General features: G+C 40.2%; 1 protein-coding gene across 1 annotated transcript in view; it reads left to right on the forward strand.

Annotated features, from left to right (window-relative positions):
* Positions 1–25163, forward strand: part of col5a2b (collagen, type V, alpha 2b) — a 269216-nt gene that overhangs the window by 219536 nt on the left and 24517 nt on the right. Inside the window, exons 41-46 of the mRNA XM_072579023.1 lie at positions 4303–4356; positions 5209–5370; positions 8765–8872; positions 15932–16039; positions 19107–19160; positions 22012–22119. Of these exons, the coding sequence (XP_072435124.1) occupies positions 4303–4356; positions 5209–5370; positions 8765–8872; positions 15932–16039; positions 19107–19160; positions 22012–22119 (594 nt within the window). The remainder of the gene's footprint in view (positions 1–4302; positions 4357–5208; positions 5371–8764; positions 8873–15931; positions 16040–19106; positions 19161–22011; positions 22120–25163) is intronic.

The following is a 25163-nucleotide window of genomic DNA, read 5'->3' on the forward strand; positions in this document are numbered from 1 at the left end:
CAGTTAAAACCAGGCCTTATTGGCTATATTTTTTTCTATTGGGTAATGGATGACACTGGAAACATTGTACCTGCTATGCATCCTTTTGGCTCTGATACAGATGATGGCTTCTTCTTGCACTGCTGAATACTGCATAACGTTAAAAATGAGCAGCATATATTTGAGTTGGGATGTCGTGGAAGTTAGTGAAGAACATTGCAGGCTTTATGACTGTAACAAAGTAAACCTGCCAACCCGTTTCCCCATTGCTCTTCAACTGTCTGTGGGCTTTATTATGGTTCACAACACTGTCCTTCTCTAATAGCTCTCCACTGTTATCCAGTTGAGGAGGGCTCATCTCAACTGATTCTATCAGCTGCAATGGCTACAGTTCTTGCTTTTGCACCGTTATTCCTCAAGGATCTATCTATTGGCTTCTTCCTATTTTTTGAGTATATTTCTTTGTAACAACATCTAAATGAATAGCTTAATTTTTGTGGAATAGTAAGCTTTGATAAGATTTATAGCTCAGGTTGAGGTTCTGAATGTAGGCTTGCTCGCTGAGCTGGAAGGTTAATTTTCAGACATTTCATCACCATACTATGTCACATCTTCAGTAAGCCTCCGGACGAAGCACTGCTGATAATCCCTGTTTTCTATTTGTACGTTTGGGCTTCTTTGGGTTGTCATTTCCTGTGGTGATGTCATTTTCTGATCTTTTTCTCAGGGGGTGGAAGATGGGTTCTAACTCAATGTGTTTGTTGATAGAGTTCCGGTTGGAATTCCATGCTTCTAGGAATTGTCATGCGTGTCTCTGTTTGGCTTGTCCTAGAATTGGATGTGTTGTCCTAGTCAAAGTGGTGTCCTTCCTCATCTGGATGTAAGGATACTAGTGAGAGAAGGTCATGTCGTTTTGTGGCTAGTTGATGTTCATGTATCCTGGTGGCTAGTTTTCTGCCTGTTTGTCCAATGTAGTGTTTGTTACAGTCCTTGCACGGTATTTTGTAAATGACATTAGTTTTGCTTGTTGTCTGTATAGGGTCTTTCAAGTTCATTAGCTGCTGTTTTAGTGTATTGGAGGGTTTGTGGGCTACCATGATGCCAAGTGGTCTGAGTAGTCTGGCAGTCATTTCAGAGATATCTTTGATGTAGGGGAGAGTGACTAGCTTTTCTGGACATGTTCTGTCTGCTTGTTTTGGGTTTGATGCTGAGAAATCTGCAGACTGTGTTCATTGGGCACCTGTTCTTTTGTATATATATTGATGACACCTAACTCTACCTCACCATCACCACTCTCTGCTCTCCTACTTTTGTTAACTTATCTGATTACTTATCCAACATCCAGTATTGAAAATGCGACATTTTACCACAGTTAGATATTAGAAAAACTGAAACCATTTATTTTCAGTCTTTGCTTCAAACTCTGTTCCCCACCTACTGACTCCAATCGTTAGCCTAGAAATTGTCTATGACTGAACAAATTGTTTCCCGAAGTTCTGCCTTAGTAAAATCACATCCGGAGTACTGTGTACCATTTTGGTCTCCATACGTAAAAAATGATATAATGCATTAGAAGCAGTTCAGAGAAGGTTCACGTGTTGATTCCTGGAATCAAGATGGCACTTGTTGGGAAATGTTGAGTAATTTGGGCCTACAGCCATTGGAGTTTCAAAAATGGGATGTAATCTTTGTGAAATATACATGATCCTGAGGGGGCTTGACAGGGTGGATTCTTGTGGGTGAGTCAAAAAGACACAGTTTAAAAATTAAGTGTGTCTCGTTTATAATGGAAATACAAAGACATATTTGACTCTGAGAGTCATTAGTCATTGAATTCAATACCTCAGAGAGCAAACAAAACTGAGTCATTGATTATGTTCAAGGCTGACTCAGATAGACCTTTGATTGACAAGGGACTCCAGGGTTATGGCGGGCAGGCAGAAAACTGTAGAAGCCACCGTTAGATCCGCTACAATTTTAATGAAGGGCAGAGCAAGTTTGAGGGGTCAATGGATGTATTCCTGCTCCTAATTCATATGTGTTATATTTGGCAATAAGCTGAGCCACTGATCATATATTTATGCTATCACCCAAGACTGCCTCTTTCCATCTCTATAACATTTCCTGGTCACCCTGACTCTGATCCTCTGCTTCTAAAACCCTCATTCATGCCTTTAGCTAATTTTGACAAACTCCAGGCTGCTGTCCCATGCTCTACTCTTTGTAGAAGGTCATCCAAAACTCTGATACTTCACTTGCTTCAAGTTCTGATCCCCTGTCACCTCTGTCTTTGCTGACTTACATTGGCACACATTCAATCAGCATCTTGATTTTAAAATTCTTGTAGTGACCATTAAATCTCTCCATATCCTTGTTCCTCACTCTCTGTAATCTCCTCTAATCCCCATAACTGCCCAAGGTATTTGCATTCACCTAATTCTGCTGTCTTGAGCATCTACAATTTTATCACGTTAGTGGCCTCACCTTCAGTTGCCTTAGCCCCAAGCTCTAGAATTCTTTCTCAATACCGCTATATCTCTCTTCTGTTAAGACACTGCTATTTGACCAAGCATTTATCATTTGACCTATATTATCTTGTGTGATTTGGAGACAATCAGTTTGTCTTATAATACTCCTATAAATTGTCACAGGATACCTTATTGTATTAAAGATGCTATATGATGTTATAGTGAATCAAAGATCTGCTCTCTTATTCTTCTCAGTGGTCAAAGTCAATGGGCTGGGAAATGTTGTTTAAAGTAATATTTGTGAGTTATTGCAGTGCAACATGCTGCAGCCAAAGTGCACCAATGGGTTTAACCATGAATTTCATAGAATTCAGAGATGTTCTCGCAAACTACCAGGTCATTTCTAGGCAATTGTGGACCAATATTCTCACTTCTGGTGGAACCTGCTGGTGACTAAATAATGTATACCCAGGTCACCTGTGAAGTTGTTACCGGAGTCTTAGCCTGATCCAAAGCTTAATCCAGTATTGATCAGCCCACCTGGAAATGTTCTTTTCTTCTGTGGAATGTTTCAAATGCTAAATTAATTTAGATGGTTTTAACATTGAGCTGCATTCTATGGGACCCGAGTCACATATGGGTGAAACAACCATTCACTTATAACTAAAGAAAACACTAAATTAAGGTAAAAATGTTCAAGCTGTTCTTTCTTAGCAGTTTGTTTCCCATCACATTCTCTGTACTGGTAAATTTATGTCTCAGTTTTACTTTGAACTTTTTCTTTTTAACACAATTTGTTTATAAATGCATTTTTGTTTTGTTTCAATATCTTCTATAGCATATTCTCTCCTGGTTCTCATAATTTTATTGATGGGTTCCAGACAGATAAATGGCCTCCAATTGACTGAACACTCCTTCAAAATGTTTTTATTCAAACAGTTTAGTACTGGAGGTTCAAGGATAGACACAGTAAAGTTTTGGTGATTTGGAGATGCTGGTGTTGGACTGGGGGGACAAAGTTCAAATCTCACAACACCAGGCTATAGCCCAACAGGTTTATTTGGAAGCACTAGCTTTCAGAGCACCACTGCTTCATCAGGTGGTTGTAGAGTATACGATCATAAGACACAGCATTTATAGCGAAAGCACATCAAACTGAGATCAGTCCATTTTTATTAATCATCCTGATAATGTGGTCCTGCTCAAATATTCTAACCCCTGTATACTAGAGTAAGCATTAAAAAGAATTATGACTATATCAAGGCCAAATATTTGTTCTGTATGAGAATTTATCTTGTTTTATATTGTTAATTCAAAAACAAAAGTCTTTACTTATTTGTTACTAATAGAAACATCCTTTTTCCTGAACTTTTCAGCTTTAAGTTAAGCTTTTATACATCCAAAAATTAGGATTTTATGAATGGTGGGATTTGGTCACTGCTGATAATAGGCAGTCCCCAGGTTCTAAGTGCGAGGAGCTTTTGCTGTTCTCTACACCATCTTGTACTTGTTTATCAATATTAAAACTAAGCTTGAGACGTAATTTAACCATAGCCCTGTACAGTTTAATCTATTTTTCTGATCTGCTGCTCTGTCCTTCCTATATGTTGTTAGGTGCTTAGTTTCTACAATCACCATATTTAATGTCTTTCAGACTTGATAATATTGTTCCTTTTATTACTATTCTTATACTTTAAATTGTATTAAATCTCTTACTATTCAGCTAATTTACAGTAGATCTTCAGGTTAATTGTATAAAATTTTGGTTCATTTGAGAGTTACAAGACCTTCAAAAAGATTATCAAACTACATTCAGTCTTGGCTATAACTACAAACATTTTCTCTGTAATCCTAGGGTGCCACTGGTTTTCCTGGACCTGCAGGTCGAGTTGGGCCACCAGGACCAACTGTAAGTAGTGAATGTTGAGGAAGGAATTCTTCACTGGTCATAAAATGTGAGAGTTTCCATTGGAGGCTATGCCAATAAGTCGTTCTACCATAACCTGCTTTTGTCAACACAAATTCACCGTAATACGATTGATGAATTGGGGACGTTATTTCTAAAACATGACCTTTTAAAACGCGTGTTGGCTGTAACGTGTTTACATTGCTAAAACTTTAAGTGCTGCTTCTAAAGCGCGATTTTTCTATAATGCAGGGTTGCACAAGAACGCAACCATTGCATTATAGAACTGACTGTACATACCCATCATTGAATCAGTCTTGACATTCATTTGTGCTTCATTTTTAAATAATCTTGTCAACAGCAAAATCAGTGGCATTAACTTCAATAGTGAAATAATAAAAAGGAATTTTCCCTAGATCTCATTTAGCTTGTGTTCAGGCTACTGCTGGAGATAATCTCTGCTGAAACACATATTCCCTCAGAATTAAGTGTCCATGGGCTTAACACTGAGATCTACAAGTGGGTGTTTAAGTCACGTGAAATGATAAGAGTATCATAGCATAAAATTGATAAGAATCAATGGATGAAAGATAGAGATTTTGGTACTAATCTGGTATTTTTCAGTATCACTGAGGAGCAAGCAATGCCGCTGAAGAAAATGTTCTTGCTAAATAGAATTCAGCCAACAGTGTGCCAGAGCTGGACCTCCCAATTGACTATCCCACTGTTCTGTTAAAATCAACAATCCACCCCACCACCACCCCTCCGCCAGTATCTAATAAAACAAATTTTGGCACATAAGAAAACATTGGTGCGTGTTAGAAATGATCTGTTACTTCTGTCTTTGTTTCTCAGGGTGATCCAGGTCCGATTGGTCCCTTAGGGACTCCTGGTAAAGAAGGACCCCCAGGTCTTCGGGGTGACACTGGCCCACCTGGAAAGACTGGTGATCCTGGCCCTCCTGGAACACCTGGTACCCCGGGTGATAAAGGCGAACCTGGAGATGATGGTCCAACTGTAAGTACAATTAAATATTAAAATTATACTCTAAAATTAACAAGTACAGAGTGTTACTTGTGCCATTACACAGAGGCATGGTATTAATATTTTACTCATTAAAAATAAAATTCTGTCTTGCTCTTCAGCTTTGGAGATTATCTCATTCTGCAAATAGGCACGCTAAGTGTAATCTATATTTCTTGTAATGCGTGCACGCAGGTGGAATTTAACTTCAAAAATAATCAGGTGCATTTGGGTCAAGTTTAAGATTAAAATGTGAAACATCTGTTTCCAGAGTCATACTTATTTGTGGCTCTTACTAATGCACTTTAAGAAGACAAGTGTAAATTCCAGGCTGAGAGTCGAACATTTTCAGCATTAGCTCAGTTTCCTGAGGCTGAGGAATTTGGCAGTTTTATCAAGGCAAGGACTTGATGGATTCAGAAGGTTGTTGTCTTCACACTTACATCCTGGATCCAGCTGGAAAAGCCTTGACACTTTACAGATCCACCCCCCACTCCTACACTCCCACTGATACAAGGCCTCAAATCTCCCCTCCGTAGCCCCCAAACCTCTGAAACTCAATTTTCAGCCTCTGAAACTCAATTTTCCCACCTCCTGACCTGTCCAATTTTCATCCCTCTCAAGGCCTTTTAACCTTCCTGTAGCATCAACAACCTTGAAACTCTTCTGTCCGTGACTTAATCTGCTTTCCTCTCAAATGATTGAGAACTCTCCCAATCCTCCTGCTGGTCAACCATTTATTTTCACCCCAGATAAACCCTTCTTCTCTCCCTCAACCAGTTGACTTCCTGCCTTTCCTCTGCACTTACTAATTGATTGACCCCATTCCTCTCTCTTGCACTGACTTCCCTGATACTGTGGAGGCTGTCAAAATTGTCTACCTTGTTGCCAGATGCAGTGGAGTTAAAGCTCCCGATTATGTTCCCCACTCTTTCAAACCGATCCATTACCTTCTTCTTCTTCCTCCTCCTCCTCAAGCCTCTTGGTATATGAGGTGGATGAAGGTATGCATAATGTGCTTCCATAGCAAGAGATTTTTCTGAAACAGCCTGTTATCAAAGCCTGTAACTCGAGATGTGCCAATTCACATTAAGCATGATGGAGCAGGAAACTCTCCCACTCTTATTGCTTGCTCTATTAGAAGGATTTACAGGTTGATCATTTGGCTGTTTGGTTTGATTATGAATGTGCCATGGCCACCAAATGGCGAGCGGTGCTTGAATCCAGAGCTTCACACTGTGCCATATCTGTGGCACAGGGTCTCCCTTAATTAACTCTCACTGAGGAAAAAAAAATCCATTATCTACAAAATGTTTTATCAGTTGCTGTTTCTTGTTATCAAGCTGTTATACACTATAATAAATACTATATTAGCTCATGACAAAGAGAGTGACTGCTGTGAAAATGTTTAGGTCCCTTTGTTATTTCTGCGGGTTCATTAATCACCCAAATCCCTGGCATTGAACTGCTGACATACTACTACAGGTACCATGAGCAGGGGTAGTGTTCCCCTTGGGATTCTGGGGGGTGGGGATAGTGACAGTGGGGTCTGTGGGGGGCATGTCAGCAGAATGCAGGTGAGTGGCGCTGGTGGGGGCAGAAGTGGTGGTGACCTACAGGTACCAATCAGCCTCCTACAATGGAACAATGTGTAAACAAATATGATCACTCTTTAGGAGTATTATTTAAGGAATACAGAAGTACATCTTTTTACATGGAATGATCATTCCTCGAAGTGTTGGGAACTTAATACAAAAGGAAAATAAGTGTGTTAAGTTTAATTAAGGAATCAAAACTGTCTATTTTTCAGGAAGAGAGTTTTGACATGTCCTGCTCACGGGCCAGAAGAATAGCAGAAATTTCATACTCAGACATCTAGATCAGATCTTGAAAGGTTTGTGTAAAAGGTTGACTGGTGATTTAGAAAATATCACCAAAGAAGATATGACAGGTTTGCGTAGCTCATGACCCTCACAGAAAGAATAAAATCAAGCTCAGGAAACTTTCATTTCAACAAGACAGAGACAGGAACATGAGAATGAAAAGCCAGTGCGTAAGGAATAGGATATCAGTCTAGAACAGGATGGCTATTCAGAATTGCATGGAGTTATTATTCCTTGATTTGATAACTTGACACATTTACTTCAAACTGAGCCCATAGACTTTTCAAAAAGAATTAGTTCAAAAAACTTCAATCTAGTTATATTGCATTTTTGAAGGATAGTGATGAATTTAGTAGAACAATTATAGTAAGGTGAGTAATCATATTGAAGCAGTTAACTATGCACTTGGCCTTGCAGCCTGAAAATAGCATTACCTCCCATATTAGTTCAGCAATTAGATGTTCATATTGGGTGAATTGCTTTTGAGGTGGAGCCAAGAGTCTTGAAAATGTCTTATTTTACTTAGAATAATTTATTGACATGAACAAATAGAGGTAAAATCATGCCCACAATCATAAAATAACATTGGTAGAGATTCAGATTTGGTTTCACCTAAGTTGTGAAAATCAAGAGATGTCATTTTGGTCGCAACATCCAAACAAATCCATAACCAAAAAGTTGTTTTCACAAAATATTCACTAGCTAAACTGTCAGTTACAATCAATGTGATGATCCCTTAATCTTATTGATACTGAAAAGATTGGGAATCACAGGCAAATTTCTGCAGATTTCCCTGCGTCGAAATGTAGAAATTGATGATGAACAAAAGACAAATTCAGCAGCAGCGATGGTAGTAGTCCTGAGTGTGTTGCTGGCTTCAGCCTTGGTGCCTCACTCTCAGCTGCTTGCCATTGCTGCTCTTCTTCGGTGGCCATTACTGTGCATATTTTGTAGATCTGGGGCATACTCATTGGGTCAACCGGCAGGAGTTGAAAATCCTGCTGTTTTGTTTAAGTGTTCTTGAGGATTCCGAAAACTTCTGGAAACAAAATAAAACTAAGTTGCTATTGAACTCCAGAAATCCCTGATATGCCTAAATCAAGTGACTTGGCATCTTACAGTCTCTAGCTTCTATTGTTGTGTATTAGCTGGTGGGAATGCAGGGAATCCATCAGAGCTGGTCAGTTATTTGTAACGTGGTGTAAAGTAAATGAGTAGCAAAGAATTGGGGGAGAAACAATGCAAAGCTTCAAGGAAGCCTGCACTTTGAAATATTATGATCAACTTTGTGTGCATTTACTCACATAAGGATTTCACCACACTTAAGTCATTATTGCGTTGAAAATTTCATGCTTCGTAGAAGCTGCCAGCTACAGCTGTTTTGGACTATGTTCTATGGGATAGAGCTGCAGCTGAATCTTACATGACCTTGTTTTTCAACTATGGCTGTTTCCACCATGGTACCCTAATTGGAGTCCTTCTGATCTGTCTCTTTGCAATTACAGGGTCCGAATGGTCCTCCAGGTCCACAAGGTACAACTGGACAAAGAGGACCTGCAGGCCTGCCAGGTCATCGTGGGGAAAGAGGAATGCCTGGCTTGCCAGGGCCTGCCGTGAGTATTATTTCACTAACATTATCATTCTTTTTTGTTTGGCTTATTGTGCAGCATTTTTGAAGCTATAAATATTTGGACAGATTGGAACGTGACAATAAATTGTAATTTATAACAACTGCAATTAGGTATTCAGATATTTAATTCCCAAAATGTTATTTTCTGTTCTCCTTTATGAAAAAGTTTCTTTAGTTAGAAAATTACAAATACTTTGGCACTTTTTAATATCTTGCTTAGCAGGAAGCATGATAAAACATTTCTCAACCACAGAATATTGGCATGTAAAGTAATTATGGGAATATGTTATGATATTGTTAAACTTATTCAAGTTTTGCCCAGTTGAAATCCATATCAAGGCATTTTTGCTCACTAATTAAATTACAATAGAACATTCTGTATTGTCGATTATAATGCATGTAAACTTAAGGACCAGTAGTTGAGAGCTTGAGATATAAATATAGAGTGGAAAGACTGGGATTTTTTTACTGGAGTGTAGGAGATTGAGAGTCGAGAGTCAGGTGCTAGAAAAGCACAGCAGGTCAGGGAACATCTGAAGAGCAGTAGAATTGATGTTTCAGGCAAAAGCCCTTCATCAGGAAGGAATTTTGCCCCTCAGATGCTGCCTGACCTGCTGTGCTTTTCCAGCACCACACTCTCAACTCTAATCTCCAGCATCTGCAGTCCTCACTTTTTTGCCTGTAGGAGGTTGAGAGTTGACCTTATGGAGGTTTATAAAATCATGAGAGGCATGGCTAAGTTAAATAGTAAATGCCTGTTCCCTCGGGTAGGGGAGTTCAAAACTATGGAGCATAGTTTTAAGGTGAGAGGAGAAAGTTATAAAAAGGACATGAAGGACAACGTTTTTTTACTCAGTCATTCATTTGTGGAATGAACTTCCAGAGAAAGTGGTGAATGCAGGCACAGTTAGAATGTTTAAAAGACATTTGGATAAGTTCATGAATAGGAGAAGTTTGGAGGGATATGGGCCAAGTGCAGGCAGGTGGGACTAATTTAGTTTGGGAACATGACTGGCATGGACTTGTTGGACTGAAGGGTCTGCTTCCATGCTGTATAACACCACAACTCTATCAGAGTCCATCTAAAACAAAAGCATACGGTCTAATTATTTCAGCTTCTACTGTTGTGATCATTGCATGATGCATTGATCATGGCTTTGTTGACTAATCATGGCAATCAATCTCTATCAATTAGTTTAAAGCAAACCCAAGCATGAAGCAATTTAACCCCAATGGTGAGAATCATAGGCTCAAAGCAACTTGTTCCTCCTAGATATTTTTCTTTCACTGCATGTCATGTCTCAAGTTACAAATGTTGTACTGTACTTTCTATACTTAGTATGGAAGTAATTATGTTATTTATCAAGTCATAACTTTTAACCACAGCCCATTTAAGTTTTGACCGAATGCTTGAAAGATTACAGCATTTTAATGGCTAATAATTGGCATTGGAATATTTATTTTGGCAATGTTATGTTCTCTTGCTACATGGATTCATAATGTAGATGTTAACCTTTATATGCATTTAGTTCAGTTGATTTTTGCATGCAGTGTATGGTTCAAGACTGTGCTTTTCCAATTCTGGCCTTTTGTGTATCTCCAATTCTGTTACCTCCACCGCTGTTCAGGCATGTCTTAAGTAATCTGAAGTTATTTTAGATTGTCTATCCAATAGTTTGCAACAGTCTCCATATTGGCAACAGCTAACTTTTAACAATCTTTGTCTAATGTAAATAAATGAGAAATAGATTCAAAATGATTGAGGCCAGCAAGCCGCATTGTTTACAGGGCTAGTAAGTAGTGTCACATTGTGCCCCAATACAGGGCTCATTCACTGTCCTGGCTGAAATTAACTTTGATATTCCTCTCCCCACCTTGAACTGTCATAAAATCATAGCATGAGCTGTGACTTGGCAGGTCTTAAATAATCAAAGATGTTACCTAGCGAAGAATAAGGTTAGGTGTCTAGACGAGCAAACCACAAGACTGAACTACAATTTAACAATGTGAAATACTGAAAACTCATAAAAAGGAATTATATTTGTCTGTTTTATGCATTCCCACAGATCTAAAAAGAGAATAAAATGAAAGGTTCTGTAGACAGACCTAAGTCTTGTCAGTACACCTTTCTTTTAATAATGCCTCTTGTAATACTGCACCTGGCAGAAGACAGCAGGGAGATCAAAGCAGCTTATCTTTATGCAAACCAGTAGCACTAAAGAAGAAGCTTTAGGCTTCTTTAATGTTGCCATCAACATAGGCTTCAATTCCAATATAGCTACTGAGGCGCAGAGTGGTCGTAATCCCCTCTGAAACTTTCTAACTCTCTACCTTTTATCCATTAAAATAACCTCTCTGTTCAGGTTTTTTTGTTATCCACCCCTACGTATACCCATCTCTAGGTGTTGAATTTTGTTTGGCAAAGGTTCTGTGAAATTTATTGGTTTGCTTTACAATTTTAAAGACAGTATGCAGATGAAAGTTACTGCTGCTCTTTGAGATCTACTTCCACAATTAATTTGAGAAGCAATATTCGAATATGCCTATACATCAGTTATATTTTCTATTTTACCTTCATTCAAATATGGAACTGATATTCTCCCTTTTCCATCATGTTGCACCAGTCCATGTATTGGAGAGCGTGATCCGCCCAAACCTCACCACTGGCAGCTGCCAGCCTGGCCCTGGCAAAGCCTCAAATGTACCCCTGAGTTCAACTCCATGTCTCCTTGATATTGCAACTTGACTGCAGTCCCAACGTTAGCCATCACTCCCAGTAATGCTGCTGAGGCAGAGAGTGATGGTCACCTGTTTGCAATTGGAGACTGGCCCTTTTCCCAGATGGAGGAAGAGGTCTGATCTCAAGCACTTAATGGATCTGCCAGCTGTAAAATCAATGATGGGCATTGCAGTCAAATAGGAGAGGGCTTGCTTCAGACATTTAACCCAAGGGATATCATCTCCATCTCTGAATAAAACTGTCTCCCATGACTGAAAGGATTGTTGATTTAAATACGTGGTTTAAACATAAAACTCACATGGCATCAAAGCTCTGCTATGATGTTCTTCATGACTGCATGTTCAGATGCCAAACCTTCATCCTCATCTACAAGCGGAAGGGGGAGAGGGAGGAACTCAACAATTGGAGACCAATCTCACTGTTGAATGCGGATTACAAAATTCTGTCAAAGGTTATCGCCAACTGTGTCAGGTCTGCTCTGGGGTCGGTGATTCACCCTGACCAAACCTATGCTGTACTGGGCAGGAAGGTCGCTGAGAGTCTCACACTCCTCAGGAATACAATCGCGTAGGTGTAGAACAGTGTGTTGGACACCTGGCTGATCAGCCTGGACCAGGAGAAAGCCTTTGACAGGATAACACACACGTATATGAGAGAGGTTCTCTCCAAAATGGGCTTTGGGGAGGGAATCTGCAATTGGATCAGACTGCTTTACACCAACATTGTTAGTGCAGTCTCAATCAATGGGTGGGAATCAGATAGCTTCCTAATCAGATCTGGAGTCAGGCAGGACTGCCCTCTCTCTCCTGCCTTGTTTGTGTGCTGCATAGAGCCATTTGCCGAGTCCATCAGGAAGGATGAGCCTGAGAGGGGTGACTATTCCTGGCAGCGGGGGCTTGCAGGTTAAGGCCTCCCTGTACATGGATGACGTCGCCGTTTTCTGCTCAGATCCGCTGTCCGTGCACAGACTCATGTGCATATATGACCAGTTCAAACAGGCATCGGGGGCCAAGGTAAACAGAGGCAAGAGCGAGGCCATGCTCTTCGGGAACTGGGCCGACCAATCCTCAATCCCCTTCGCCATCAGGACTGACCACCTGAAGGTGCTGGGTATTTGGTTGGGGGGGGGGCTGAGGCGTGTACCAAGTCTTGGGAGGAGCATATCAGCCAAGTGAGGCAGAAACTGGGCAGATGGAAGCTACAGTCTCTCTCCATCGCGGGGAAAAAAATCTGGTCATCGGGTGTGAGGTTCTGTCATTGCTGTTATATGTGGCACAGGTCTGGCCTATTCCCAGAACCTGTGCCGCTGCAGTTACACCGGCCATCTTCCAATTTATATGGAGGTCAAAGATGGACCGGGTCCAAAGGGACTCGATGTATAAAGATCTGGGCAACGGGGGAAAAAATACACCCAATGTCACCCTCACCCTGATGGCCACCTTTTGTGTGTGGCTGCACCAAGCTGTGCATGAATCCCCAGTATGCAAACACCAAGTGTCACTACGTACTGTGGTTCTACCTGTCCCCAGTGTTGTGAAGGATGGGCCTGGCCTCGCTGCCACGGAATGCTCCAAGTAGTTGGACCGTTCTGTATCACCTGTTCTTCGTGGAGAAGTTTATGATGAAAAACACCTTTGACCACAAGTCCATCAGGAAGTGGTCATCACGTAGTGTCCTTGAGACCCTTCGGGAAGAGGAGAGGGCGGATCCTGCTGAGCGGTTTCCTGAGCAGACTGTCAAAGCCATTTGGCAGAATGCCTCTTCACCAGAACTTTCACAACAAGCACCAAGACATGACTTGGCTGGTGGTGAGAAGGGGTCTGCCTGTGGGATCCTTTATGCACGCCCGGACTCTCAGCCACACTGCACGCTGCCCTCGAAGTGGCTGCAGGGGAGACGAGACTGTCACACACTTCCTTTTGGAATGTGCCTACGCAGAAGAGGTCTGGAGAGGAATGCAGTGGTGTTTGTCGAGGTTCGTCCCGAGCAGCACCGTGACGCGGGACTCCATGCTCTACGGTCTGTTCCCCAGCACGCACACCGAGAAGAACATCAACTATGCCTGGAGGATCATCAACTCGGTAAAGCACGCTCTCTGGGCAGTCCGAAACCTGCTGATCTTCCAGCTGAAGGAGTTGACCCCGACTGAGGGTTGCAGACTGGCACATTCCAAGGTCCAGGACTATGTGTTGAGGGACGCGCTGAAGCTTGGGGCAGCTGCTGCCAAGGTGCGGTGGGGAAAGACCACCGTGTAACATCTGCCTGCCTAAAGAAGAACAGGCGGCCCGCACAGTCATTTGGGCTCCGCTGACGCCTCAGCTAAATATATGGATATATGACTGATAAATGTACAGACCTGTATATACAAATGATAAATTCTGATCTCTGTATACAAATGTTTACGTGTGTATGGCGTGACCAACTGTACAGACCATCAAATTATTTTATGAATAAAGTAGATTTTTGAAATAAATAAAAGGTTAAGATGCCAAACCTTTGCCTTGGGTATTTAATGGAATTAAGGGATGAAAGGTTTAAAGTAGATGACTTTGTTTCTAAAGTAAAATCTAACTAAATATAATTCTTTATCAAGGATGACTGGAGTGTTGTTCAGAACTTCCGATATGTTTCCCTTTGACTGACCCTGATACAGTGCCAGATGTCTTCCTCATCTTGCTGAAAATGAGAAAAGTTGGTTAAAACCAGTTAATTGATTATCCTGCTGTGCCATTTTATACTTTTGTCCCCCATTTTTCTGGCCTAGTTTAGATGGGGCAGTAAAATGCAGAGCGCCAGTGACCCATCATGGTCTGTCCAGTTTCACACTGTCCTTAAGCACTTGTTGTTTGCTAAGATATGAGCACACATCAGTCAAATGAAGCTTTGTTTCATCCAACATTGCCCTGAAGCTGACTGAACTGGCTTTTGTCACTCAGTCACACATGAACCCTACTAGATTTGTTTCTATGTGTGGAATTGTGACTTTCATTTGCATCTAAGAACCAGAAAGTCTAGTATCCATCATAAAAAAATGGTGATCTTCTGACTCCATGGACATTGCATTTTCTTTTCAACTGCATGGTTACCTAACACTATTGTCATTCCTTATTTTAATAGCAACACTGCCTTGGTAAAGAACCTATTTACCATAAAGTAGATTCAGACACATCATTTATCTCATAAATGTGGATTATGACAAGAGTAGCGGGCAAACAAATTTTATTTTCTTAGTATTGAGGGACCTTCCATTGTGCCTCACTGGGGAAAACTGTAGGTTGGGAAATCAGTTGTTTTATTTTTTACTTGAGCTTCCACTGCCCATTTTAATTTTAAAAATCAGCTTCCTAAAGTGGTTGCAAAAAACAGGTAATAGAGATGATGGAATAGTTGCAGCCTAGGATAATAATACTTTACCTTATCATCCATTGTGGTAAATGCATCATGAAAATGCTGCACTGTTCAAGATAAAAGTTGTGGATGAGCCACACTTCTGGGTGAGGATGCAATGAGACTCAGATATGGAGTGCTTCAGTTGGTTATTTAAAGGGAGGCACAATTCCTAAATTGGACACGCTGTTCAAACTAAGCAGTTTGCATATGACCAGCAAATGCTCCTTCAGGAATGGCAGTTTGTTGACGAGAATCCATCAAGAATTAGAACTGGTCATGTGATATAATCCTCCACCCTGATAAATGTGCTGTCTGGTGCACATTGATCTTCATAGAAGGGGATGACTAACACATAATTAACATAACTTCTAATAAATCTTGTGAGAAAGAGAAGTCTAAACTGTTTAGCATATGAGTCTCCTTGCATTTAGTTTTACAACTTAACCTACTCAGAAATAGAATAGTTCTTTTTGTTATTACAATGTTTTGCGTTGTCTGCTCTATGCTGGTGCAGGAAGATATTAAGGCCAATAGATGTTGAATACAAGAGTGCTGAAGTTTTTTTTCAATTGTATAGGAGCATTGTTAGATTGCACTTAGTGTAATTGTGTATGGTTTTGGTCTCCTTATCTTCAGAAAGTTATCATTACCACAATGAAAGTTCACCAGACTTGGTTCACCAAACAGAGGGATGTGGAAGTTCAGGCTTAAAGTACGTTTAAGGTAGTGATTGGTAGATCTCTGTTTACCTTTGACAGACAGGATCATGGGGATGGGTGGGGTAAAAGCCATGGAACTGTTCGTTCAGCTGTGATCATAGGGTAGACTCAAGGGGCTGAATTCCTATGTTCCTATTGTAGTTTAGTAAAACCGATAACATTGTGATAGTGTTTTTTGTTGTTGGATTTTCAGGGTCAACCTGGAAAAATAGGACCAACAGGAACTCCTGGTGAAAGAGGCCCTTCAGGCCCAATTGGTCCACAGGGAGCACGTGGCCCACCCGGTGAATCGGGTCAGGATGTAAGTAAATCTTCACAGGAATTGTTTAAGCAGGTTTATGTTGTAAAAGTTCCAACTGTTACCATCACTCATTCATTTGAAAGCAAAGGAAGAGTTGAATTTATATATCACTATTCATCACTTCAGGACATCCCATTGTACTAGACAGCTATTGGAATACTTTTGAAGTTTAGTCACTGTTACCAGGTCACAACATTAACAGCTCATATCTGCATAGCAAGATTCCATAAGCAACATGATACTGATCAGATAATTTATGTAAATAAACTTGACTGGGAATAACAATTAGCTAAGATATCAGTAGGTTCTTTTCTGCACTTCCTCAAAATAGTGCTATGCAATCTTTTAAAACCACCTGACAGGGCAAAAGTGGGCCAGAATGTTGTCATGGAGGCGGGAATCCTGTGTTGTCAAATCTCCAAACTTGGCAGGCTCACCCTCCATGGAACTCATTCATTGAAAGGCAGGCTCTACTGTAAGGGTTGCGGGAGGTTGGGAGCTAGGTGCCAGAGCATGGCTGAGCCAAGCCTGCCTTTTCTGGTGTAGACATAGCGCCATGAAGATGGCGACAAGGCCCATCTTATTTCTTGAAGACTCTAGCCCAGTTCCTATAATTCTTTATCTTCCCCATTCCAGCTCCTTGATCACTCATATCCCCATATTGCCTTCATGCCATATCCTATCCCATTCTGTTTCAGAGTCCTCTGATAACCTAACCAGATGACACTTAACCACTATGCCACTTCATATCCTCATGCCACCCACATAATTGCTCAGACACCCATGTCATATGTTATAACCACAACCCATGCCAAACCATACTCCTCTTGCCATCTCCATGGCTACTCATATCCAATGCCAGCTGGATTGCCACAATGTAGTGGCAATATCCACTAAAGAGAGAGCTTGTGAGACATGTGGAGGTGAAAAAGGAATTGCACTTGTAACCATCTATGGGATCTCTCACTCACACACACTCGATGCAAGAAAACTCTCATTCTTGAAATCCATTCAAAGATTTTAAGTCCCCTCAAGTGCAATAGATTAGATTTCCTACAGTGTGGAAACAGCCCCTTTGGCCCAACCAACCCTTCGAAGAGTAACCCACCTCAACCCATTTCCTTCTGACTAAAACACCTAACAACACCATGGGCAATTTAACATGGCCAATTCACCTGACCTGTAGGAGGGAACCAGAGCACCCAGAGGAAACCCACACAGACGTGGGGAGAGTGTGCAAACTCCACATAGACAGGCAGTCGCCCAAGGCTGGTATCGAACCTGGGACCCTGGTGTTATGAGGCAGCAGGGCGAACCACTGTGCCACCATGCCACCTATGTTAATGCACTATGTTAATACAAAAATCAAACTTCTGTTTGGTAGCCATATTAATGCTAGCTAACTCTTCAATGCCCTCTTAAAACTGACAATGAAAATGTGAACATAACCTCTCCTACCCCACTCAGAGGTGCTTTTAGAACTTTTGACTGTCAACCAAGCATTCACTATGGGCTGTGCTTTAATAACCACAAGTGGGAAATAGAACAAACTCTGTTGAAACTAGTCATTTAGTAGCACAATTCTTGAGAACTGCTGTAAAAAGACAGTCTATATTGAAGTTTTTCATCTTGCACTAATCAGAACAATTTGCAAAATATTTGATAGGCATTTCCTGGTTCATTTCTTGGGGCAGAGCTCTGACCAGCCTACCTGGTTTAAAACATGTACATTTAATTATTGATTGCTGCATTCTCAATGGAAACACCTCTACAATCAGATTCCATTTACCAAACAATCAGCACTTCCCTCTCATACAGTTTAAATATTGTGTTCCCCTTAAATTGGTATTCTTGCCAATTAATTTGATGAAGGTAAGGTTTGACAAAATGTGTCTTTTTTTGGCAAAACTGAAGTTCTGTATGAAAGAAAATGTGAACAGATATTTCCTCTAAACAGCTCCAGATACCCTGTCTATCAATGCACTCCATCTGTGTGAGTGTTTTTTTTTAAACTTTAAATGACTGCTGTCACTTGATTCCATGCTTATAGCATTGGTAGACATGCTCTTGTGGTGCAGTGGTAGTGTCATTACCACTGGGTGGCCTGGATTCAAATCCCATCTGCTTCACTGTTCACTGGTGTGTGATGATATCTCTTAACAGTTTGATTGGATAAATCAAAAGCATTACTTTTTTTTAAATTAAAGGATTGATGAGGACTTCTGTGGTGCATTGGTTGTGGTCATATCCCTACTCCAGGTTCAATCCCTACTTGCACCAGAGTTGATGAGAAAATATCTAAAGATTTAATGAAGGGCAGGTGATGATCAAGTAGCATTATCATTAAATAATTAATCCAGTGACCCAGGTAGCGTTCTAGGGATCTGGGTTTAAATCCTGCTATAGCAGATGATGGAATTTCAATTCAATAAAACAAAAATCTGGGATTAAGAGTCTAATGTTGATCATAAAACTATTGTGAATGTCAAGAAAAAAAAAACATTTGCATTACTTTTTTCCTTTAGGGAAGGAAACTGCTGTCCTTACCCGGACTAGCTGAAAAGTGACTCCAGACCCAGAGAAAATATGATTGGCTGTTAACAATTAGAGATGGGCATTCAATGTTGGCCTAGCCAGTGATGCCCACATCTCATGAATGAACTAAGGCAAAGGGTTGACAATTAAAATAGATGATGACACTTGACAGATTTTATCTATCCTTCAAAAGTGTTTGTATTTCCTTTATGACTCTAATAATGTTACTCAAATCATTTCGAACATCAAGAACAGAGCCTGTTTGACAAGTGAGATTAATTTCCAATGGCCTTGAGGAGTTCAGGTTTCCTCTGTTACTATGCATGCCTCTCCTCCTTTCTACTGATGGGAATTGGGAGGAGACACTAGTGTCTAGGTTTTGTCTGCCTTTGGCCTCAAGAGTTGGACCAACTTCACAAATATCTGGTCCAGGGTCTCAATTAAAGTTTCATCTGACTGCGATTCTAACAGCGCTCAAGACTGCATTAGAAATGAGTGCTTTTAGTAATAACTTTTTCTGTTTTTCTCTTAGGGTATGCCAGGAATTGATGGCACCCCTGGGCGTGATGGTCGTCCAGGAGAACCGGTAAAATATTTGAAAAATCCACAAATTAACCATATATTCCAGATAATTTTTATTATTTTAACACTGTGTACATAAAGGTCATATATAGAAGAATTGTAGATATATTTTTGAACTATACATTGTCATTTTCATCTGTTGGCCAAAGTTGGATTTGCAAAAGGTACTTAAGATGCCTCATACACAATTTGTCACACAGGTTCAGAGCTCATAAGGGTGGGGATAATATATCAACATAGATAAAGGCTTGGTTAAATGACAAAAAAAAAGAGTAGGAATCAATGGCTTATTTTCCAGTTAGTGGCCACTCATAACAGGGCAATACAAAGATGAATGTCGTGTCTTTAGCTATTTGTAGTATCTATCAATGATTTGGACGAAGGGGCCAACTGTAATGCTGGAAATGCAGAGCTAGGTAGAAAAAATAGACACTGAAGACGACACAAGATTTTCAAACATTGACATGGTCAGGTTCTTTTGCAGGCAAAATTTGGAAATTGAAACCTGGAGGTTGTGCTTGGATCCTAACACCTCCAGGTCAGTTTTGAATTTTGCAAGGGCTAATCTGGATGGTGAGGGTGCAGGAACCTTGGTTTCTGCCATTTACTCGCTATTTGTGTTCAATGAAGAGCTTGTTAAGTGACCTGTCCATTTGTATTTGGGAATATCAAATTTGATTCCCAGTAAGCTGAAACAATTTTATGAATGCAGTTATGCAGCTTTTAGATTTATAGCAAGATCTAAGTTATGTTTGCGGCAGTTTTTTGTTTCCAGTATGAGATTTGAACTTGCATTGTCCTGAGTACTGAAGTTAACCTTGCAATCCATGGATGTTTTCCAGCTTATTGGATCTCCTGCCGTTATTTCTTTCTTGTTCTATTCTTTGCCACTGGGACCAGTCAGATAGCCTCCATCTCCTGGAGGTCTCAGAATCTCTAAATTAGTACCAGGCTCACCTTCTGGCAATTTGCCTATTTCCTTTAAAAACTAGTAGAGTGATAGTGACTCAGTCAGGACACTAACTTTATCTGAAAGCTAGGTTCTGCTCTCAGTCTGTAAATTTGATACAAAGGATCTGTAAAGGGTTAGAGGTACGGTAATTGATTGGGAAATAGTAAATACCCTTAAGATATGATAGAGTATAATGTGGAGAAATGTGTGCTTATTCATTTCTTAGGAAGAATAGATACAGAAAATATTTTTAAATGGTGTGAAGGTAGTTTAGAAGTATTTGGGTGATCTTGCATACAAACACAAAGTTAACATTGCAGGTATAGCAAGCAGTTTGGTTGGCAAACAGCATGTTAACCTTTATTTTAACTAGAATGGGAAGGAAGTCCTGCTGCAATTGTACACGGTTTGGTGAGATCACACAAAGAATGTTGTATAACAATTCGATCTCCATATCCAAAAAGAGATATACTTATAGAGTCATAGTCATAGAGATGTACAGCATGGAAACTGACCCTTCGGTCCAACCTGTCCATGCTGACCAGATATCCCAATTCAATCTAGTCCCACCTGCCAGCACCTGGCCCATATCCCTCCAAACCCTTCCTATTCATAAACCCATCCAAATGTCTCTTAAATGTTGCAATTGTACCAGCATCCACCACTTTCTCTGGCAGCTCATTCCATACACGTACCACCCTCTGCATGAAAAAGTTGCCCCTTAGGTCTCTTTTTTATATCTTTCCCCTCTCACCCTAAACCTATGCCCTCTAGTTTTGGGCTCCCTGACCCCAGGGAAAAGACTTTGCTTATTTACCCTATCCATGCCCCTCATAATTTTGTAAACCTCTATAAGGTCACCCCTCAGCCTCCGACGCTCCAGGGAAAACAGCCCCAGCCTGTTCAGCCTCTCCCTGTAGCTCAGATCCTCCAACCCTGGCAACATCCTTGTAAATCTTTTCTGAACCCTTTCAAGTTTCACAACATCTTTCCGATAGGAAGGAGACCAGAATTGCATGCAATATTCCAACAGTGGCCTAACTTATGTCTTGTACAGCCGCAACATGACCTCACAACTCCTGTACTCAATACTCTGACCAATAAAGGAAAGCATACCAAATGCCTTCTTCACTATCCTATCTACCTGCGACTCCACTTTCAAGGAGCTATGAACCTGCAATCCAAGGTCTCTTTGTCCAGCAACACTCCCTAGGACCTTACCATTAAGTGTATACATCCTGCTAAGATTTGCTTTCCCAAAATGCAGCACCTTGCATTTATCTGAATTAAACTCCATCTGCCACTTCTTAGCCCATTGGCCCATCTGGTCAAGATCCTGTTGTAATCTGAGGTAATCCTCTTCGCTGTCCGCTACACCTCCAATTTTGGTGTCATCTGCAAACTTACTGACTGTACCTCTTATGCTCGCATCCAAATCATTTATGTCAGTAATCTTAGAGCAGTGTCAATTAATGTTCATTAGATTCATTCATGGGTGAGGAGTTTGTGGTATGAAAAGAGTTGGAATAATGCTATTTTCTAGAGTATAGAAGAATGTGAGTTGTGCATATTGAAACATATATCATTCTGAGAACACTTAACGTGTTAAATGCTGAGAGCATTTTTGGAGAGATTGGAAAGCTGGCCATTTAGATCTAAGATGAGAAGAAACATTTTCATTCAGAGGATGGTTAATTTTTAGAATTCTCTATCCAAGAGAGTTGTAGATGCTCGGTCATTATTGATTGCTGCATTTTTGGATTCAAGCAGAACTGAGCAATACTGCAGGAAAGTGAAGTTGAGGTCAAAGATTAGCCATGAATTAAGAGCAGAGCAGGGACAAAGGGCTTAGTGACAAATTCCTCCTTCTGCTTTCTTATTTTCTTCTTTTTTTTGTGCACAGGGTGATCGTGGTGATCCAGGGCCTGCAGGTGTTCCAGGTGTACAAGGTGGTCCTGGGGCTCCAGGTCCTATTGGTCCAACTGGAGAACCCGGTGCTAGAGGTGAAACAGTAAGTCTCTCAATCATTCATTATTTAATGGCAGTGCTTTTCTCCAGATGCTTTTCCTTAGCAGTAATTCCAAAAAAATATGCAAATGTGCTAACGAGGAACAGAAGTAGCCATTCATCTGCTTGGGTCTGCTGTGCCACGCAATAAGATCATGGCTGATCTGATTTTAACCTCTAATCCACAATCTCACCAGCCCTTGAGAAGTTTCCAACTCCCTGCAGAACAAGATTCTACCTACCTGCCATAAAAATATTCAGGGACTTCTGCCAGGATTCTGGGAAAGAGTTCCAAAGGCTCATAACCTCCTGAGAGAAAAAAATACCTAATCTCTGTTTTAAGTGAGCAACCTCTATTTTTAAATGGTGATCTTATGTTCTATATTCTCCCATAAAAGAAAACATCCTCTCTACATTATTCTGTCAAGTCCATTAAGATTTTATGGTTTAGTCAAGTCATCTGTTGCTGTTCTGAACTCCAGCAGATACAATCCTAACCTGGTTAATGTTCGCTCATTCATCGCCAATGGATTTACTTCCTTCATTAAATAAGGGGATCAATACGTGCACAGTACTCCAGATGAGGTCTAAAGAGTGCCCTACGTAACTGAAACATAATCTCCATTTCTCTATATTCAACACTCCTTGCAATAAATGATAACATTCTTTCCCAATGTTCCTAATCACTTGCTGTACCTGCATGTTAACCTTTGAAATGCGTGCACATGGACATCCAGATGCCTCCTAATCTCAGAGCTCTGCAATTTCTCATGATTTCGATAGTATGCTTTGCTTTGGTTTTGTTCTTCTTTTGAAAATGGGCATTTACATTTTCTCATGTTATAATCCATTTGCCACATCTTTCCGACCTGGATAACCTATTTATATCTGTTTGCAATCTTTTTCTGTCCATTTCACAACTTAATTTCCTACCTAACTTTGTGCCATCAGCAAATTTGATGACTAAACATTCCATCTCTTCACCTAAAACATTTCTACAAATTATAAATAATTGAGGTCAAACACTGATTCCAGTGGCATACCACTCATTGCATCTTGCCAATCTAGATGAAATGCATTTACTTCTACTCTGTTTTCATTTAGCTAGCTAATCTTGTATCTATGCCAATATGCTACCCCTACACCACAAGCTTTTATTTTCAAAATGGTCTTTGATGAGGCACCTTATCAAATGCTTTCTGAAACTGAGTACAGAATTTGTTCCCCTTCATCCATACACAGCTATGTCCTCAAATAACTCCATGAGATTGGTCAAACATAACTTCCCTTGCCAAGATTACTTTCAACTTACATAAACACACTGTTACAATTTCTTTAATAAAAGCTTTCAACATTTCACCAGATATTAAGCTAACTGGCCTGTAGTTTCCTACTTTCTGTCTCCCTTTTAGCATGAACAATTTACAATAACTTTGTTGCGAACTAATGTAACCATGCCTAAATCAAGGCTGGTTGGAAATCATGCCCTCAATACTTGTCAGCCTGTAGCTCTGACAATTAACTCATGCCACTTCTCTGGTGATTGTGATTTTCATGAGTTCCTCCCTTCCATTTTCTGATTTATAGCTGTTTCTGGGATGTTACTTATATCCTCTATAGTGAAAACAGATGGAAACTATCTATTCAATTCATCTACCTTTTTTAAAATTTTCATTATTAATTCTTCTGTCTAACTTTTGCTAGGACCTATGCTCACTAAAAGGTCTTTCCATTTAAAAAAATATTTCTGGCTAGCTTTCTCTTATACTTTTGTCCGTCTTCTTTTCTTTTTGGTCACTCTTTGCTGTTTTCAATGTTTCGATGTCCAACCTTCCAACCTGCTACTTGTTGTAGAGTCATATAGCATGGAAACAGACTCTTCAATCCAACCGTTATCTATGACAACCAGATATCCCGATCTCAACTCATCCCATTTGGCAGCATGTGGCCCATTATCTCTCTAAACCCTTCCTTTTCATATTCTTGCAGATGTATTTTAAATGCTATAATTGTACCTGCCTCCATCATTTCCTCTGGCAGCTCATTCCACACATGCACCACCCTTTGTCTGAAAATGTTACCTCTCAGGTCCTTTTTATGTCTTTACTCTCTCACCTTAAATCTATGCCCTCTAGTTTTGGACTCCCCATGCAAGAAAAAATACCTTTCTATTTACCCTATCCGCACCCCTCAAAACTTTATGAACCTCTATAAGGTCACCCCTCAGCCTTCGATGCTACATGGGAAAAACACCTAGCCTAATCAGCCTCTCTCGATAATTCAAACATTCCAGACCTGGAACATCCTTGCAAATATTTTCTACACCCTTTCAAGTTTAACAACATCCTTCCTGTAGCAGAGAAACCAGAATTGTATGCAGCATTCTAAAAGTGGCATCACTAATGTCCTGTATAGCAACAACATGACATCCCAGTTCCAAAACTCAAAGTTCTAACCAATGAAGGCAAACATGCCAAATATCATCTTCACCGCCCTGTCTACCTGCGACTCCACTTTCAAGGAACTATCTTTGCAAAAATATCTGCTTTAGCTTTTAGCTTGATACGATTTTAAATATTTTTTTGTTAAAATGGATAGTGGATCCATCCCTTGGAATTTTTCTCATTTGTTTGAATGAATCTATTTCGCAAATTCTGAAATATCCCCTTAAGTATCTGACTCAGCATTTCTATTGACTAATCCTTTAATCTAATTTCACTTTTGCAATCACAGTTGTTGACATAAATTGCCCTTATTTAAAGTAATAATCTTAGACACACTTCTCTCTTCCTCTACCCGAATGTAAGATTTAATCATATTACGGACATTGCTACCCAGGTGTGTTTGCATTATAAGATCATTAATTAGTCCTATCTCTTTGCTCAATACCATGTCTTAAATAGCTTGCTCCCTGGTCAACTCTAGAAAATACTACTCCAAGAAACTAGCCTGAAAAAGTTCTAAGAACAGTCAATATTCAGATTAAAATTTTCTGTGATTATTGCTGTATCGTTCTTTTTTCTTCCTTTGTACTTCACTATAACATAT

The sequence above is a fragment of the Chiloscyllium punctatum genome, chromosome 10 (assembly GCF_047496795.1).
Source record: "Chiloscyllium punctatum isolate Juve2018m chromosome 10, sChiPun1.3, whole genome shotgun sequence".
Lineage (NCBI taxonomy): Eukaryota > Metazoa > Chordata > Chondrichthyes > Orectolobiformes > Hemiscylliidae > Chiloscyllium > Chiloscyllium punctatum.